At 45.4% G+C, this 18,784-nt stretch overlaps 1 protein-coding gene across 2 annotated transcripts in view; it reads right to left on the bottom strand.

Annotated features, from left to right (window-relative positions):
• SLC4A11 (solute carrier family 4 member 11) overlaps positions 1-18,347 on the bottom strand; it is a 141,330-nt gene extending 122,983 nt beyond the window's left edge. For both annotated transcript variants that reach the window (XM_074587202.1, XM_074587203.1), the window contains exon 1: positions 18,085-18,347. In XM_074587202.1, coding sequence (XP_074443303.1) covers positions 18,085-18,217 — 133 coding nt within the window. In that variant the 5' untranslated portion in view covers positions 18,218-18,347. The remainder of the gene's footprint in view (positions 1-18,084) is intronic.
• Between the last annotated feature and the right edge of the window lie 437 nt (positions 18,348-18,784).

Below are 18,784 nucleotides of genomic sequence, written 5' to 3'. Positions count from 1 at the left end.
TTGGACCCATGATTTAGAACTGGGACTTTAATGAGCAGGGGATATCTTTTTGTGTCAAATTTAATTTTTGTCATCGCCAAAAATCTGGGCAAATTATAAGCCTTTTGAGGGGAGGAGAAAAAGCAACTAAATTGCATATGCTCAACAACCCTTAGACTTTAGAATTTAAGACTCAAGGGTTTTGGCTTTGCTGACTAAAATTGGAAGCAGGTATGGGGCAAGCAGGAGGTAATGAATAGGAGCCAGTAGAAAAGAAGAGAAAATATGCAGCAGCAGGAGATATGCTAAGAGAATTGGTGACTGAAAGAAATTAAAAATCCAAGTTTGAAGCCAGTAGGCCAGAGTAGCAGCTTGGGAAGACCAAAGAGTGGTAACAAGGGACAGTATCAAGACAGACGTGGCAAGAAGTCCTCTATTAGCTCCACCATGGAACATGCCTTTCTGTATCATGGGGGAATCCTCATTTCACCTATTCTCTTTGTCAGGAGAGCACTGTTGGCCACAGTATATTTTTATGCCTAGTGCTGCTCAACTGGAAAAGCCCTTTGCTGTTGGAAGCTATTGTTTTCAGGAGCAGAGTCTGCCCAGCAGCTCTGGAAATGCAAACCTGCTGATGGAGAACACTGACACCAGAGGCACACAGAGAAACACTTTCACAGTAGCAGGCAGGAATTAGCTTCTGCAAGTTTTTCTTATTTTGTGAGTGAAAGAGTGTAAGTCAGTCTTTAATTATTTGACCATAAAACATACAGCATTAGTTCAATTATTCTGTGCTTTAGAGTGCTGCTTTTGTGGCCTGAGTGTTTTTAACAATTTGGCATGAAGTTGAGTGTTGGGCATTATGCTCAAGGGAAACAGATCTGAAACAGAAGGGTTTGCTAAGCCTTACTCAACATTTGTATAACCTTATATCTTGTTACTGTTTAGTTTCCCTTCATGTTTGGGAACAGAGATGGAAAAGCATGAGCTATGATTACGTCTTCCCGCATGAAGCCAACAACAGACAATTCTACCATGATAAATACAAATTGCTTCAGAGATTTCCAGCTCTGGTGATGGGCTCTACACAGTACCAAAAGATGGAAATCAGTTGTACACTAGCCACGCAGGGTACAAAGGTTATAGATACAACTACCCAGTTAAGGGCCTGGCCATCTGATGTCTAGAGCATTCAGATGAAGGATACATCTCCAGTCCTAAGCTCATATCAACGTCAATGACATATGCACAAGTTTCAAGCAGCCTACTATTACTTGTGTGGTAGAGGCTGTATGAAGAGTCAGAACTCTGATCTCCTCTTCTTTCAGAGAAGCCTCAAACAAAGCCTGGTAACACCTAACTATGGCATTCCATGCTTAAAATGAAGCTCTGCTCATGCAGCTGCAAAGGCCCAGTTGCAGTATTTGAGAATTTCACCATTTGATGCTGAAAGCCAAGTGTACCTGCTTCTAATCAAGGGCATACCAGATCTTTAAAGCAGAAAACCTACTTGTAACCAAGAGTAACATACCACCTCTTTCTGTGGAGACTGGGTTTCCTCGGTTTATTCAATCTCACTTTTGAGCTGAAGAGGAAGAATTTTGCCAAGTGTTTTGAGGTTTACATTAGAAGTGTATGCAACTAGAGGCGTATGTTATGCAATCTTAACCTCAGTTCTGACCCCAGCAGCTCTTTCTTCCCCTTCTGTCAGAGCCCACACTCTTAAGAAAGTCAATTTTATAATTTTATGTGCTTTTATCTTGTTTTTCTAGCCCTTCCCAGTTTTCCATCCACACAAAGTTTTTCATACCTTATTCAGGATACAATAAAAGCATGTGATAGCATCCGAAAATGAGGCAGAAATGGATCTGTTACTGCTTTATTGAATTAACGGCTTGCAGAAAGGTAATGAAGCCTGTCCAGGAGCCTGCCCCTAAATATTACCCCTTGCAGTTCAGTTTCACCATTTGCAAGTTGACAGCACTTAGTGTCTATTTGCAGAGACTACAAAACTGGTTTACAATGGGATTGCTTTCATAAATGAGATTTTTTTTGGGTTCCCCAATGCTAGGCAGAGTCCTCATTAGCAAGTCTATAATCCTACTGTGCTTTAAACAGCTGTGCTTTTAGTACAAGACAGGTTGAACAGTCATTCTCCCAATCTCTGCCAAGCCAAGTGCTTGTTAGTGGTCTCAGCTCAGACCCAAATATGTCAAACAACTTCAACTTGTTCTGCAAGATCATCCTTATGACAACTGCTGGGCACAGCAAACCCCTTTTAAAGTCTTCCTTGTAAGTTTAAAGGCAATAGCAAGACTTGCAGAACAATGAAAAGGACACCCTCTGAATCTGATGATATCAAGCTAGAGAAAATATCTCATCCGGTTAAGTTGATGACCTCTTGGCTTTCCAGCCATTGGGAGTAGTTGGGATGCTGCTCTCACTCCACAGGCTTTTTCCACAAGATGTTTCCTCAGGAGATCCTGAAGTCTTACATCAGCTTCTATCTTAAAAATCCCAATCCCATCCTCAGGGATCAGTTCTTTATTTACAGCATTAAGAGCCTTCTAATTAAGCTTTAAGCAGTCCAACATAAGTTCCCCGTGTATGTCACATTTCTTCCACTTCAATGACAAAGATCAAGTTTAAGTGCTGCTCTGCCCAGATCCAATAGCTCCATACCTGACACTAAGAACAATCCTACATCCATCCTCTCATCCCAATATGAGTCACCGCAGCTCATTGCAACTTTTTCCTTACTGGAAAGGGATTGAGCATCAGGTGCCAGGTCCTTTCCCTCCAGCTGTGTTGGTTTTTTTACAACATAGTCTCATCAACCAAGTTTGAGCAGCAAGGTTTATGAATAGACCAGCTAAACACTATTGCTTCCTCTGTGCTTGTGCAGTGAGCTCCTGAGGGCATGTTGCCTTGCAGGACAGACAGCTGCAGAGCTCTTCCTTTGCTTTCCTGTTTCTTAGAAGGGCACTGCTACCCATTTTAGCATCCTAATCACAGGAAGTTGTCTCAGTCTTAAGAATAACCTCACCCACTTCCACTTTTTCTTACACAAACTGATATTGCCCTAACGAGTTGAGAAACTAGTCAACACCAACACTGGGGAAGGTTCAACCCTCAGTTCAGCCATATGCTGTTTCAGGTTTTACATGTACTTGCGTACACACAAAGGCCGTGCTTCAGGAAACTTCAGCAAGCCCTCTCAAAAGCTTCTTGGGCTCGTCCATCTGCTCACAAGTCTTAAACAACCTGTTTTCCTGAAGCAACAGGAACACGGTCCACCAAAATATTCTTCTTCCAAATAACTTGTTTTTCCTGCAAGCCGGTATCCTTAAACCAAATTGCACATCTGCTTTGTTCACATGCTCCAAGATCAGAGTGACCAAGTTTTTTTTTTTTGGGGGGGGGGGGGGGGGGGGAAGGGGGTAATGCACCCACTCCCAGCACAGCTTGCTGCCCATCTCATGTCAACTACGCTACAAGCCAGTTTTGCTATCCTGTCATGTACCATCATTCATCATAAAATATGCCAGCCAAGGGGAAAAGGTTCAACCATACATAAATAAGGAGTTTATCAGAGTAAAAGTCTAATACAACCACGCTCCCCCAGGCAAACATTATCTAATGAGACTGCAGTGCTCTGAGCACTTAAAGGGTGGCCTCCAACTTCATCAAGGAACTGGGAGGGGGAGGGTGCTAGTTAGAAGCAGCTACGTAACCCAAGTTGGACATGGCTACTATTTGAGACTAGGGCCAGGTAAACAAGTGTTTCCTTGAGAAGCAGAAAAAAAGAGTCAGTGACTTAGGTACCTATCCCTGGATTCAAATGCACAGGTGGATTCCTCAGTATCCGCTACAGTGCGAGGAAAAATCCTTAGCAGGGATGCTAGTTAGTTATTTCCCTGTGTGCGACCCTTTCCTTTTAGTCTTGTAAAAGGCTTTGGGATCACCTCTCAAGTTGGGCTGTAGTTGGTTGCGTGAGGAAGGACACACGTGGTACCATTACATAAACCCTAGCTTCCTTTGGGGGGAGAGAAGCAGCTGAGAGCACCTCCTACGTAGTTGTTAGCCTGCTCCGAATACCCAGTGCAGAGACTACAATAGGCCTCGGAGTGACAAGATCTGGATGCAGACGGTGCTGGGGGCTCAATCAAATTTGATTCTTCAAGGACTGTGACAGCTTACGGCGCACAAGAGTCCAGGGGAACATTTCTGAGGACGAAGTACCTCATTCAGTCACAACAGCAGCTTGTGAAGACTTTGACATTTATTTTTATTTCGGTTCGAAATAAAAGGCATCCCCAGGCTGAGCAAGCTGTCAGCTACAAGCCTCCAGCACACAAAGCAGCCATTTCATCTCTGCTACACAGAGCATCACTGTGCTGTTTTGTTATTACAAACTCACTCCTTAATTCCCTTATCTTGGGGAAGGAGGGGTGGGGGCAATGCCAGTGGGCTGATGTGGCCTGAAAAGCCAAACCCTCCTACTCATAGGAGATAAGTCCCCGCTTTTCAAGAGAAGAATAACTAATTTGAAGGGAAGCTATAACTGCAAGAACACAGGAATCGAGACTAATAAGCCAACAGTCCAAGGATAATTTTGCACGAGCAAACACAAAGATATCCATGTTTGTGTCAATGCGTGAAGGCTCTGACCATTCAGATGCCAGACTCGAATCCAAGACTTACTGCAAACAGTTATTGTCATCAACACCAGCAGACCCAGATATGTTGGTGGGGGGGATTCCTATCTCTCACCACTTCTGTCCCTGGGACCAGCTGTGGTGCTCTGCCCCCTTCCCAGCTGAACACATCAGTGAGGGACAGGAAAAGGAAGTTTGGGACTGTCACAGCATTATGGATAAAAACTAGGAGAAACTCCGTATGCTAGAAAAGAGGAAAGCCACAGCACTCACTTATTTCACCTTTGGCTGCTGATTTAGCAAGATGCCATTGCTGTCTAGCTTGTAAAGACACAGTCCTGAGGACAGCTTCAGACAGCATACAGCCTGGTCCAACTGTTCTGATCTAGGGCATGTTCCTCAACATGTGTAAATCAGCCATCCCAGACAGGCCCATTTTGAACCACCACTGACTGTGGGCAGATATATTAACACCCGAACTGCTCCCACCAGAGCAGACCTGGAGCAAAGCATACTAATCTGACTTCCTAACAAAAAAGGAAGCACAGGCAGACTTTAACATGGGTTCAGACATTGTTAGGACAATAACAAACATTTGCATAAAGCTGTTGAAATCCTAATGAGACATTAGATACAGACACTTGTACTTGAAAGAAGTGTCTGTCATGCCAAAGTTACCACCGGATTAGGAAACAAGGCAGGGCCAAGGCAGAGTTGCCACATGAACAAGCCTGGCCACATACAAAGGAATCCAGGAAATCACCCGAGGAGAACTCTAGTCTCACTGTCTGTGCAGGTGAAAGCCTTCAGCTCAAAAGTCAACAGGCTAATTGCCTAGAGAAGCCAACTGTTTTAGGGCTAAAGCAGCAGCTGGTGCATAAAGTTTTACGCCTTTCAATTATGACTAATCTGAGAGCTGATACCAAGCTACAGCCTGTTTGCTGTAGACTTAAACCTTTTGTTTATCACCTTAATGCAAGACAAGAATGAGCCTGAGCATCAGTTCACCTCCCTCACAAGCAAGTGCGTCATCTCTCCTAAAGAAACAGAGGAGGAAGCGAGTTATTTGGGGAAATGCCAATATTTAAAACTATTGAAAGAATGCACTGATACCAGAGATGTGCGATGGTTATTGTTATTCTTGAAGAATCTTGTAGGATGCCATCAGCCACTTTCTTGGGCTAGCAAGATCCAGAGAAACAGCTAAAGCTGTGGGTTTGCTCATCACGGACAGGGGGTATCTGAATGGGACATCTCCTTTTTGACACAGGCACATGTGAACCTGGTTGCAGTAGGGGCACGTTTTCCTTCCAGACAACCAAGAGCCCATGGCGTTTATCTCTAGGTCAAGGCAAAATAGTGTCACTACCATTCCTTTGTGGATTCATAGTAAGATTTAAGCTCTTACTTGTCTGACCTTATGCTATTTTGTGTTCTGCCTTATCTAGGGCAGGAGGAACTTTTGAAGAGATAACCAACCAGTGAAGCCACACTCCTCTTGTACAGTGCTGCAAGGCTTTTAACCCGCCATCTTAAAGCAAACAGCTCTAACAGGCATTAGAAGTCAACACAGAACCAAATTCAGATTTTTCTACCTGACAACATCTCAAACAAACACTGCTTGACAGCATGCTAGTTCTGGCCTTAGGAAGCAGTGGACTTGCCCCCTGCATCTTCAGACACAGCACTGTCTGCCAGGTATTATGGCTATGGAAGCTCATCTATAACTTTCGGCAATTCGTTTTCTCTGTTCAGCACTGGCGAGACCACACTGGGTGCGCTGCATCTAGTTCTTAGCTTTCCAGCACAAGAGGCAAACTGAAGTGAAACCAGCAGAGAAATACCAGAAGGACCAGGGACTGGAGCATACAGTGTATGAGAAGAGTGGAAGAAATGGGTCTGGTCAGCTTGGAGAAATGGCTAAGGAGGCACCTCATTGCTGCATAGAGCTACTTAGCATAAGGCAATATAGCAGACATACTTCAGAGGTGCACAGCAAACAACACTAAATTAGAAATGCCAACCCAATAGTATTGTAGGTTTGGGTTTTCTTCTTCATTAATGACAGTGTTTAAGTGAGGTGGGAGAGTCTCCCATCCTTGGAAATACTCACAGCTTGACTAGACAGAGCTCTTAGAAAGATGGCCTAGCTTTAAAAGCCACTGATTTTGGAGCAAGGGGTTGGACTGGAGACCTCCAGGCCTCCCTTCCAACCTGATTTATTCTACAATTCAAATTTAAATTTTTACTAGTGTAAGACTGACAATCTTTTTGCTCAAGAAGTTAAAGGCGCTTTCTCTTCAGGACAGCAGCCACACAGGTGAAGCACAATTCCACCCCAGACTTCTCTATCCTGCACAAGTTAAGAATAATCACATTGTAAGAAGTGCTGCCTATTTCTGCCATTCTTGCTGCTGAAAACACCGGTGAGTCATGTCACAGAATGAGACCAAACAACAGTACCTTTTTCACTGAAGGAAACTTAAAACCAGGCCTGAAAGTTTACCTGGAGCGACCTCAAGACAGGTACTTTTATGCAGAACAGGGCTACAGGGGTGCTGTCTTGTCTTTCATTTGCAAGATGACCAAGGCAAAGATCTCACATACTTGCTCCCTTGGTGTGGGCCCTGCAAGAAAGCTGTCCTGAGGTGGGTAGCTCTTGAAGCGAGACTGGAATAAGAAAGCATCGTGTATGTTTGCTTCTCTTCTCTAAGACCATTCAGGCACCTCAGCTGAGTCTCAGCACCAGAGAGGTCATCAGGTGAAGCATTGCTGGAACAGAGGGTTGATTGTGTGCAGAGTCTCCTACCAACCTTCATAACAGCTCTTGTGTCCCACAGAGCATAAACACCATGTCGCTTCCACATGCTGTATGTCCCCTGGACAATCCTAGCTATGGAGATACATGGCACACCACAATTCAAGAGGGTTTAGACCCCACCAGGGCTACTACTGTCTCACCACTGTCCAACCCACAGCCCCAGTAATGTGTTACAGGAGGTACCTGGTGTCAGCACAGACAGAAAGAGGGATGAAGAGACCCATAGCACAGCACCACATCAGCTTTATCAGCCTGGATCAGCACGAGCTGCCTTCAGCACCTCACAGGCTTCACATTTCTTCTCCCACAACTTACATTAACATCCCACCCCCAGCCTTACAGTAATAGCTGGTCCCACAGAGAAGACAGCTATGCTGTTTGGCTGAAAGGGAATATATATATATATATATATAGTTTCTATCAAAGCCCTGCCAAGCATCCCCTGTTTGGTTTTATTCATAACCTCCTCACCTTTCTCTTAGGAGGACTGAAACAGCCACAGCAGTGCACACGCATTTCCCATACCAGCTTTTCTGCCTCTGAGCACTTGGACCTGGACCAAGTGGCATTTCTGACAGCTGCAGATCTCAAGCTTTCCTTGCAGAATTACAGTTTCTGAACGCAGTCAAATCAAAGGAAACCCTGACTCGCCTGCCAGGAGATAGCAATCAGAGAGAGACAATACACAATCCTCCAGGAGATCGAGAGGAAGAAAAAAAAAACCACCAGTCTATTTACAGAAAACATGGAAAAGTTGCAGGGTTATTTGTTGGGGTATTTTTCGCATTCCAGGATGCAAATTCTGTTTACAAGATGCAAGTCTCCAACAAGCAATACTGGCAGTAGACAAGCGCATGCACTCTTTTTTGTCTTGTCATCTTTCACAGCCTGGGACACTCTTTCTGCTTAGGCCAAGAGATTTTGGGGATAGGCGAGCACTAGTCAGCAAGGAAACATGGATCTAAAATAGTGGCACTTGCCTACCCAAGTACCTCAAGCCGAGGCAGACCGCGCAAACAGACTGGCTACACAGCAGTGGCTTCCCAAAATGGATTGAGAAGCATTCAAACAGCTTCCATTGCCATACTGTGCTTACCCAAGGGATAATAGCAAAACATTTACTTTCCTACTGCCATCATGACCATACTTTTTCCACCAAGTATCCTGTCTCACCTCAAGGCTTTTAACAAGTGAGAGATTTAAAATGGAGCCCCCAAACACTAATGAAAAACAGACAGGTCTTTCAAAGGAAGAGCTACACCCAAGTTAGTATTTTCCTTTGAACTGTCTTTTTGTGACCTGTATTTCACAGGGCTCCTACCAGCAGGAGGGCCCACAGCCACCAAGTTCAGCAGCAGTGACAAGCTAACAGTACCCCCCCCAAAAAAACCAAGAAAAATTCATCTGAGATTTCAGCAGCCTTCTGAGGCAAGAGAAGAGCCGGCCTCTGAAGATGTGTATGGTCATGCTGGGAGTGTCACAGCTTCAGATGAAAGATCACAAACAGCAGCCCAATTGCAGGCTGCTTTGAATGCAGACATGAAACAGAAAAGTGTTAACCAAGGCTAGACTGTGGCTTGTTTTCTGTCCTGGGGCCACGCTCGACTGGTCTCTTGGGCATTAGTTTATAGCGCTGCTGTTTGCAAACTGGATGCCAGCAAGAGCAGCCAGCTAGGACTTGCTGTAGGGTTTCGTTTCTAAAACCTTCCTATCAGATCTCATCTCCTAAAGGCGTCAGGGAAGACGGGCTCCCCAGCCAGATGAAGCATTAAGAACACCAGTTTAGTCCCTCCTCCAGGTGGGAAAGGGACCAAGACATTTCCCCACTGTCACGCAAGTTATTTCAAAAAAGCAAGAGCAGATTGTGTCTGCACCCAGACTGAGAGCCATTCAAAAGTAAGCAAGCCTTCTTCAGGCTCCAGCTATCACACATCCTGGTTCCTTCAGACCTGGAGTTGATGAGATGGGAGTTGACAACAGAGACACCATGTTTCACAATGTGACCTCACCACATCCAAATGGGTATCAGATTCTATCTTTTCAGACTCACCATGGCTGCACATAACTACCCTGGCAAGGGATGGGATGCTGTCAGCACCTCCTATCTCCAGCCTTCCTCATATGCACTTTGGAGATGGGAGCCATCTCCAGCTCATTTGAGGGGTTATTGAGCAGATATCCTTTGAACCAAAGGAGCCCAGCCCCATTCAAGTTCGGATTTGCATGAGCTAGCAAGCAGTCACACAGGCAGAGTAACATCATCCTGACAGCTCCATCTCCAAGAGCTTTGCTGCCTTGTCTGTTCACAGCTTGTTCACTTTTATAAGATACAACACATTCAGAGTGGAAGGCATTATCTTACGTCTGTCCTTTAACTAACTATAATGGCACAAAAGAGCCTGAAAGCAGTAAAACAGCATCTATGCTAGGGGCTATTTATTAAACTCATCTCAACACAGTCTCTCCTACGTGGGGCAAAGCACAGAGGTCATTACTTGTAAGGTCTCATCAGAGCATTGTAACTGAACAGCAGGGGCTCTCCTGCAAGAGAAAAGGCATGTCCAATGCAGTTGTCTACTGGAGGAGCTGTCAGAAAAAAACAAAAACAAAGAGGATGGCAGAACTAGGTTTTGTCCTAAGTAAGCTTTTCAAGCAAAACTGTTTCAGCAGTCCAGGCTAGAATAGGAGCACAAGAGGTTCCGTTGCAGTTTCGAAGCTCGAGGTAGAGAATGGAAAAGAATCTGGGGAAAGAATAAACTTGACTTTTAAAGTCACCAAATTCATGACTAGTATCTGGGCTACAGTCAGCTGGAGTAAAGCCAGAGTCCTTTTTAACCTTATGTGAAGATGCAAGTCAAGTTAAAGTTGCTGAATGGCTGACCAGAGATGGCCCATGGGGCAGGAGTCCTGGAAATCAGAATTGAGGCCGCACAGAAGAGAGCGGGTTCATCAGGTACAGGTAGGCAGAGTGCCCACCTCCCAGCTCACTTCCAGCGGACACCATTTAGCACAGTGAGTGGCTTTCGCTTTAGATGTTCAGTGGATGCACAGCTCAACGTGTGTCACCTACACGAGGGCTCCCAAAACTGAGGGTATCAGCAACAAGTCCCCTGATAACGAAAAGTAAATTCTTCCATTAATATTTTTTTTCCTGCTACACAAATTCAGGTTTTAGCACTTCTACCCAAGAGCATGCGACAGATCTTGCTACTTGCAATTGTGGCTAAGCTACTTTACAGAAAGAAAGAAGAAAAGCAGAGGGTCTCTAGAAACTTACTGATACCTCCTTCAACCCCACAGTGGTCTGATACACCGGACTACAGATAAACTGGTCTTTCCATCTTGGTGAAGGCTGAGGAGGCAGCCCTCAGCAGCAAGCCAGCTACTGCACTGTTATTGTCAGGAAACTTCTTCTAGAAGATCAGAGAGTTTGAAAAAAAAAAAAACAAAACACTGTCACCTTAAGATACAGAAGTACACACAACCATTAAGAAAAAAAAAGAATATCAGCGTTCTCCTTCACCAAGCCATCTTCCTTACTTCATAGGTTGTGCGTTAGCTGCAATCTTTAGGTGACATTTCAACTGATGGAGAAGAGCAAGAGTCTTAATAGCATCTCCTACAGGGGCCAAGCCCCTCAACTAAAGGAAGGAAAGCACTGTAGAGATCTAGGAACAAGAAAAAAGTGTGTGTACATATATAAGCAGAGAAAACTCAAAGCCCAGTATTTGCTAGACACACTTGCCAACAGCTCACACATAAGGATGAGCAGAGACAAGGCTAGGCGCTGCATCGTATCAGTCTTTTATAGTTGCACCCACCTTTGGCCTAGGACTGCCTGGGCCAAGTGCAGAGAGATGCTGGCAGCACAGAGCTCTCGAATATCTCAGACAACTCTTGACACCTCAGACAAGGAGCCCGTGCCCGATTTGACTATGCCAACTGCAACTTTGCAAAGTCATGCAAAACAGGAATCTGCCTACCTTTTATTTTATAACAGAAATGCTTGCCGTGTTCCACAGTATTAAGATTCCAGCCACGATCAACGTGAATCAACAGCAGCAACAGAGCAAACAAAGCTCTGAAAAGCACATATTTTTCAGCCCTCTCAGATTCAACAACTGCTCTCAGTTTACATAGCAATTATTCAAATTTCATTTGTCACGCTGAAAAGCGGCAAGAAAGAAACAAGCTGGGTGCTCACTTTCCACACTGGGTGCAGACCAGCTTTCCCCATGAGCCTTCCCATCAGGATTTGAAGCTCGGCTGGCTCCGAAATCCAATTTCAGAGCAATTTTAATATGCTGCGTTACTGCATAATCTGTGCAGCATCATTAAGAGGAAGACGCAAGTTTATTTTCCTCTTTAAGCTGAGATATTTTTTCCTACTAGATGAGTTTTGATATCATGCTTAGCAGGGAACCAGAGATAAGCCGCGTGCCGGGTGAGAGATCTGATGTTTTTATAAAGCATCTTTCATAAGGCAGCGAGGCAGACGTTAAACAGGAAGTGTTTATTGACTTTATACTCACTTCATAAAACATTTACGCAGATAAGAGGAGAAACAGGAGCTCCCAACAACCCAGCCTGGATTTCAGTTAAAATAAAGATGAGTTCATGCATTGTTCTAGCATGCAAGTGCTCTCAAGCACCGGGCAGTCTGAGCTTTAAAGCTGCAACACGCTCCTGGAAAAAGTAAGACAAACGGAGCTCTCCCAGTCAGGGCTTCTTACTACTCAGCCAATGAAGAGTAGTTACCTGCCACTATCCTTTCGATAACTTAAATCGGCATGGAAATAACCTGTGCCATTTTCAAAGTATTAAAGTGATATGTAAACATTACAAAATAAGTGCACGGAGGGGAGGAAAAAAAGAAAAAAAAAAAAAGGAGCTGCTGGTGTAGGTGAGCTGAGAAGCAGCAAGGCAGACTCTCGCAGATCCGCCCGTTCGCCGCCTCCCGAGCTCTGATCGCACCAGCCTCTCACCCCTGCCTCCTTTAGAGGACCTGTGGTGCCAGCAGTGCCCTGCAACTCGCAGCTTTGTGCCAGGCAATCATGACTGGCATTTGTCACAGGTATTTGCTCTACCATCCTCGGCAGAGGACCAGCATCCCCCAGCCCCACCTCAGGAGCCACCGAGCACACAAGCGCTAGGGTAGCAACACTTGAAGCAGTTTTACAAAGAATCCACATCCAGTTGAGCATTCGCATGCGTCATTGCGCCACCTTCTTAGTTCGAAGTGGGTTCATACAAGTTCAATTTCAGCTCGTGTTTAATGACTCGGGGAGGTCGGCACACATCACAGCTCACCGAGTTCAGGCTAGTGGGGCAGATGCACCACATCTACCTCTAACACGTTCACCAGCTGTGGGAGCTGCCAGTCGCTCAGCTCTCAAGTCTCTCATCCATCTGTCTGAGAATGAGAAGTTACTTGGGTACATGAGCTGTATTTCTCTTGCTGTGACAGGGCTACCCATTTGCTTGAGGATTTTCAGACTTGAGGGAAACTAAAGCCTCAGTTTTCCTTCTGCCTGACAACAAAGCCAGGAGGGCAATCAGAGCCAGCTGTCAACGCAGTTCGGTACTGGATCAGCACCATGTTCAACCAGCAGAAGTCGGATCCTCAGCTGGCATTCACCAGCAGGACTTCACCAATCAGGATATTAAAGTTTCACAGCCTTCAGCCTCCTTATGTCACTGGCTCTGATTTCAGTCAGCACACTGGGTAGGAAAGTCACCCCTCATCTTCTCCCCAAACGGCTCTTAATATGTTCGCAGTAGCCTTGTGCTACAAGCTTTAGGGATTTTGTCATTACCAATTATAAACATATTGTTGTATTTTAAAGAAGATACAATGGAACCAACTGTGAATACTGAAGGCCTAGCCAGGTATTTTTTAAAATAAAAAAAACAGAACAACTTTTTTGTCTATTAACAAGACAAAGGAGATATTCCTTACTGGCACCAAGCTGAGCAGCCCACTCCCAGTCTGGTGAGGAAGTGTGGAAACATCCAAACCTAATTAAAGGCATTTCCCATGAAATATGACATTCTAGGAAATACTTCAAATGCTCTTGTCTACCACACAAAATCACATCCCTACCTCCTTCTGAGGTTGCTGACAGATGCCACATATCAGATCCCTCTTTATTTCAATTAAATTAAGCAACGAGCTTGATCCGATTAGCATGAGGAAGCTAGCAATCAAGATGTTCTTACAGCAGGAGCAGTGGGTCCTGACCAGTCCTTCAGCTAATGGGCTGAGGCACACATCACATTGCCATCATAGGAGCAAGAGCACGACAGCATGAGTACCACCCACAGGAGGGGAGTTACCATCAGCAAAGATGTTCTGCACATGCTGAGAAAGGATATTCAAGATGGAATACCTATAGGCTATTTTAGATTGGTCTTACAGGCACCACTCATAGCTACCATGTGTTATTAATATACCCCTTGCCTAGATGGATACAGCCACAAGCCCTAACACACCCATGTCAACATGCATTATGTTTTTAAAAATACATTCATTTCTCTATAACCCAGTGCAGATTTCTGCATTTTGTTCTATTCATTAGCTGAGAATTGTTAAGGAAGAGTTCCTATAGTCGAACAGAGATAAAAAAACCAACGCGTGACATCTGGAGGCTTTGGCCTTAATTCCATTTATGGGAACAGCTGATGTAATTTTTTTTGTTCTGGGAACATACATCCATTAATTCAAACTGCACAGAACTTTTAGAAAGAGCCACACAGAGATCAGAAAACCCCAGACATGAGAATGACTCAGCCCCTTGCCGGGGCTTAGGGAGAGATTTGTGAAGGGCTCTCTCCGAGCTGCAGCAGACCTTTCAAGCTGCTCTACTATAGAATTTACATGGCAGATTCAATTTCCAACAGCACTACATCATCTTGTCTACACACCAGATGTGTGGCTGGAGGAGGTGCGTGACAACACAAGGTTGCTCATCAAGGAGCCACCCATGCAGCACCGGTGCTGCTGAGCCACCACACCAAGTCCCCCATTATTGGTGGGGGTCAGCAGGTGCCACTTGCAACAGCCTACAACACAGCAACCTTCCTTCCACAGAAGTATAGCTCCCTCCTTGGGAATACTCCAATTTAGGAAATAAAAAAAAAAAGAAAGAAAAAAAAAAGAGATCTGTGAACTCACTTGTCTTAATGATAAACAGTAGGAGGTGGCTTGTTTTTCCCCCAAGAAGCATCTATCCGAGGTCTCACAAGAACACCATCCTCCGTTTTTACACAGGCAGTCAAAACCCAGACTAGAGAGGCTATTGTTTCTCACTCTTATAAGGCTTATAACTCTATCCCAGTTTCCCCCAAGCTGATGTCAAGATGCCACTAAGGGATAGCACCGGAGATGTCAAGTGGACACGAAGAAATAAGAGTAGTCCCAGTCACCGTTTCCACGTGATGAGAGCCCCTCCTCTCTTCTGCATTACACACTTCTGACCCCCACCCAGACCAGAGGAAGCCTTTAGCCAAGCTGGAGTTCATCCCATTCCTTCCCGCAGCCTCCTACGTTAGCATATATGTTGTATGGTTGAGGGTATCAGCATCCCTTACCTCAATTCTTGCCATGGGTGTGCAGCTGGGATAATTGCATTATACTCTACTTCACCTGCTTTTGACCCCATGCTCTGCTGGGAGAGCAAAACTTGAACAGTCAGTTCTACAGCAATACCAGTAAGTTATGGGGCTGAAGAAGGGCTTGGCAAAGGGCAGCTCTCTCCAGGCAAGGCTTTAGCAGAGTTTTATGTGCATGCGTGTGTGTGAAGTAGAAGCTTTCGGCAGGTGACTGCAGCTGCTGAATCCTCTAAGGCGCTGTCTAACAAGGGAGTTGTATTTTGGGTGGGTCACTGGCATGAAAGGTCAACAGCCCAATTGCATGGTAATGCAGACAAGAAGGTTTACAGCACCCACCCTTGGTTCTGCCAGGGGAAACCCTGCCCTGAGTTTGCAATCCAGAAAGTAACTAAGAAGCCAGCTTCACTTTCCCCCCTTTGCTAACAGGCCTTGGGGATTAAAGATTCCCACTTTACCAGAAATAATAATTACAGAAGTGATTGGAATAAGTCATTACTGGATATGGCGGAACCCGAATGCTTTCAAGCCATCTAAAACCAGTTAAAATCAGTCAGTGTGTTAAATAACAGAGGATTTGGGGTTTGGCTTTTTAGGGGTAGGTCACAGAGGGCAACCAGGAAAATGGGGGAGGAACTTGCAGGCAGAGCAGATGATGCACAGGCCTTATCCCATCAAGAAAGCAAGGATTATTTCAAGGTCTGAGTTTCAATTCCTGTCTTTTTTTTTTTAAAAAAAGCTTGCAGTAGACTACAGTTCTGGGTAAGGTCACTCTCAAACACCAGGCAACTGTGAAGTTCAGAGTTGAAAGCCATCCTTTGAACTAAGACTTTCCCAGGAAGGGGAGCCCAGCTGGGCACACTTAATTAGAAGATTCAAAACCACTGCTTCCCCAAAGGGAGCTCCTCTGTCACGGCCAATTGACTTATGAAAGGGAAGCATCTTCTCTGCTCCCCAGAGCCTCTCGTGGGACTCCCATGTGAGTCCCACCCCCCAAGACTGATCTGCGGGGACAGCACATGGCATCACAGGAGACATTCATCAGGAGGGAGCATCCATCACAGGAGATAACAGGGGCCTTCGGCTTTTGAACTGTAGCTCCTATTCACTGCAGGGCAGGGAGACAATTTAATATTCTGGGTCAGTTCCATATCTCACAGCTCTTCAGCAAATTAGGTTATTGCTTTGAAGATTAAACTGTGGGGAAGTTCAGCTTCACATTTTCCTCCCAGGGCCGTGCAGAGAGAAGTTTTTCAGCTCCTGGGAGGAGGAGGACAGTTTGCTCCTCTATAGCCTCTCCCCAGCAAGAGCAGAAGACACATGGATAGATCCATGTTCCCTGTCAAGGAGGGAAAGTGCCTCTTTTCACAGCAGCTCTCCTTGAATCAAGTCCTAAGCAGCAGAAACAAGTATTGGATGGATGGTTTGCAGAATATATCTGAAGTCCAGAGTGAGAGTGACACACAGATGGGTGCAGCGGTAACTGAATTACTTGCTATTTCATAAAGCACACCTGAGTCTCTCCCAAACCACAGTCCACCAGCTACAAAACATCCTTTTAGATAGGAAAGCACCCCTCATCACCATCATCCTCAGGGGTTAGGGATGTTTTCCTAGACATCTAGCTGCATGCCTGGCAATATTTTCCATTGAGATCATCTTGCCTCCCTGTATCCCAGACATTGTGCATTGAGTGAAAAAGTGAGCAAATATTCACTCTCCTTCATGTCTCCTACACAAGGGTTTCCACCTGGTGATTACCCACATCCCTCATTCATCCCTCCCCTTCAGGAGCAGCCAAGTCCATCTATCCAGAAGAAACCGTGAGTAAAGGAAAAGAAGTCATTCCTGAAACAAGTAGTGTCCCCATTGACCCACCACTAACGTTCATTTAAAGATGGCTTTTTAGCCAGAGGTTACAGGCACAGCCCAAAAGCTGCTCTCACAAGTGGATGGAGAAATCATCATTGCACAGGGTCTGTCACTATAGTTTCTTCATCTCTCACATGGCCTCCTGAGGCAGCTGTGCCAGGTCACTCAGTGCGGCATTACACAGGTTGTGGCCTCCTCCCTGGTGAGGAGGGGCTCACAGTTACTTTCACGCTCAGTTTATTTCACTCCCTCCCAGCCCAGGCTCTCATTAGGAATTAGGTAAAATCCCTAGGCACCCATCATTGCCTACTCTCCTACTCATACGTTTAGCTTCTCCTGGGGAAGAAAATCTTGCTGCATTAGCTCAAATATCTCATACATCACCCTGTCCACGAGTTTATGCTGCCACGGGAGGCACAAGGAGCTTTCTTGGCAGTTCCTCTGAACAACAGCAAGGAAATTTCTTCCCAGCAGCTACTGGCAGTAGCTGCCTTTTCTCCTGAAGAGTACTGTTAGAGATGCCACTGCTTAAGGGAAGAGAGACACAACCTTTCATCACCTTGGCTTCCCCAGTACTCAGACTGTGGTTTAGTCTCTCTGCCAATAGTTATTTACTAGCTAAAAGGAGAAGTTAGTTGTGGGATGCATAACAGGGTGGGTTTTTAAAAAGCAGCTTGGAAGACCTTTCAAGTGATACCCACCCCTACATCAGCCTTTGTCTTCAAGGGGAAAAAAGTTTATTTCTCACCTCTGTCCCTTTCATTGTTTCACATCACTCTACAGCTTCGCTTTACCCTCCTCCCTTTACAATGAGGTCTCTACAGACATCACCCTTGAGCACTGCTTTTCTCAGGAGAGGCACAGCAGACAGACAGGACTCCTCAAAAACAGATTAAAAACCCAAAATGAAATCCATCCAAAAAAAAAAAAACCAACTAAAAAGCAAGAACACACAACCCCCCAAAAATCAAATCATCAGAAAGCAGATGCCTTTTAACCAAGCCGTTCAACAGTTTTCCACTTCACTTGCTTTACTAGCCCCACAGAAAACCCAACCACTTACTGCATTGCCTACATTGTCTCCCTTCACTTCAAACAACTACAAAAAGACAAAAAAAGCAGCAAAACACAAAAATCTCAGCTTACCTTCCTGAACAGAAATCTCATTTTCAGTATTCAGGACTTCCTTTGACTCTGTTTTCATCTTCCCAGGACGCAGGGGATGGAGGACACAGCCCCCTCCCTTCCTCCTGGCTCCTGGAGGGGTTACCCCATTCATCACCCCCACCACAAGCCCAATAGAAGCAACTCCTTTCCACCACTGGAGAAGAGGGCACACAATAAGGAGTCCAGGTCCTCTAATGAGGGTGGGGAAGTTGTCTTCCTCCCCACCCACCCCAGCCTTTAGCCTCAGCTATTTCCTATAAACTCATTTACACTTTGTGGTGGGCAAAGCTCCTCAACTCACTGGGTTAAAGCCCAGTGGTCCAACAGCCCAGGCTTGACCAGCCTGGGGAAGTTAATACAAAAATATTTAGGGTGCCAGGCAGTCTGTCTCCTCCGGTTAGGGAGATGGGTCAATGATGAGTAGCCAGAGAAGTTCAGCTTGGTGGTCTGTTAGTGCATCAGTGGTGATCATTTAACTGCTGCTTTCTGGAATCTTCCTGGGGTTTGAAAACACAGCTGGTGGGGGGGTGGGGTAAGGCACTGGGGTGAGTTGGAGGTTGTACAGGTGATGGTGGGCAGCCTGATGGGGAAACTTGGCTCACTTGGAGACAGGGCTTGAAAGGGCTCTTCCCCAAAAGTTCCTCCCAGTGGCATCCCCTAGGGGCTGGAGAGGCCTAGA

The sequence above is a fragment of the Larus michahellis genome, chromosome 5 (assembly GCF_964199755.1).
Source record: "Larus michahellis chromosome 5, bLarMic1.1, whole genome shotgun sequence".
Taxonomy (NCBI): domain Eukaryota; kingdom Metazoa; phylum Chordata; class Aves; order Charadriiformes; family Laridae; genus Larus; species Larus michahellis.
The sequence above is the reverse complement of the archived record's forward strand: the minus strand, read 5'-3'. Positions and strand labels throughout refer to the sequence as shown.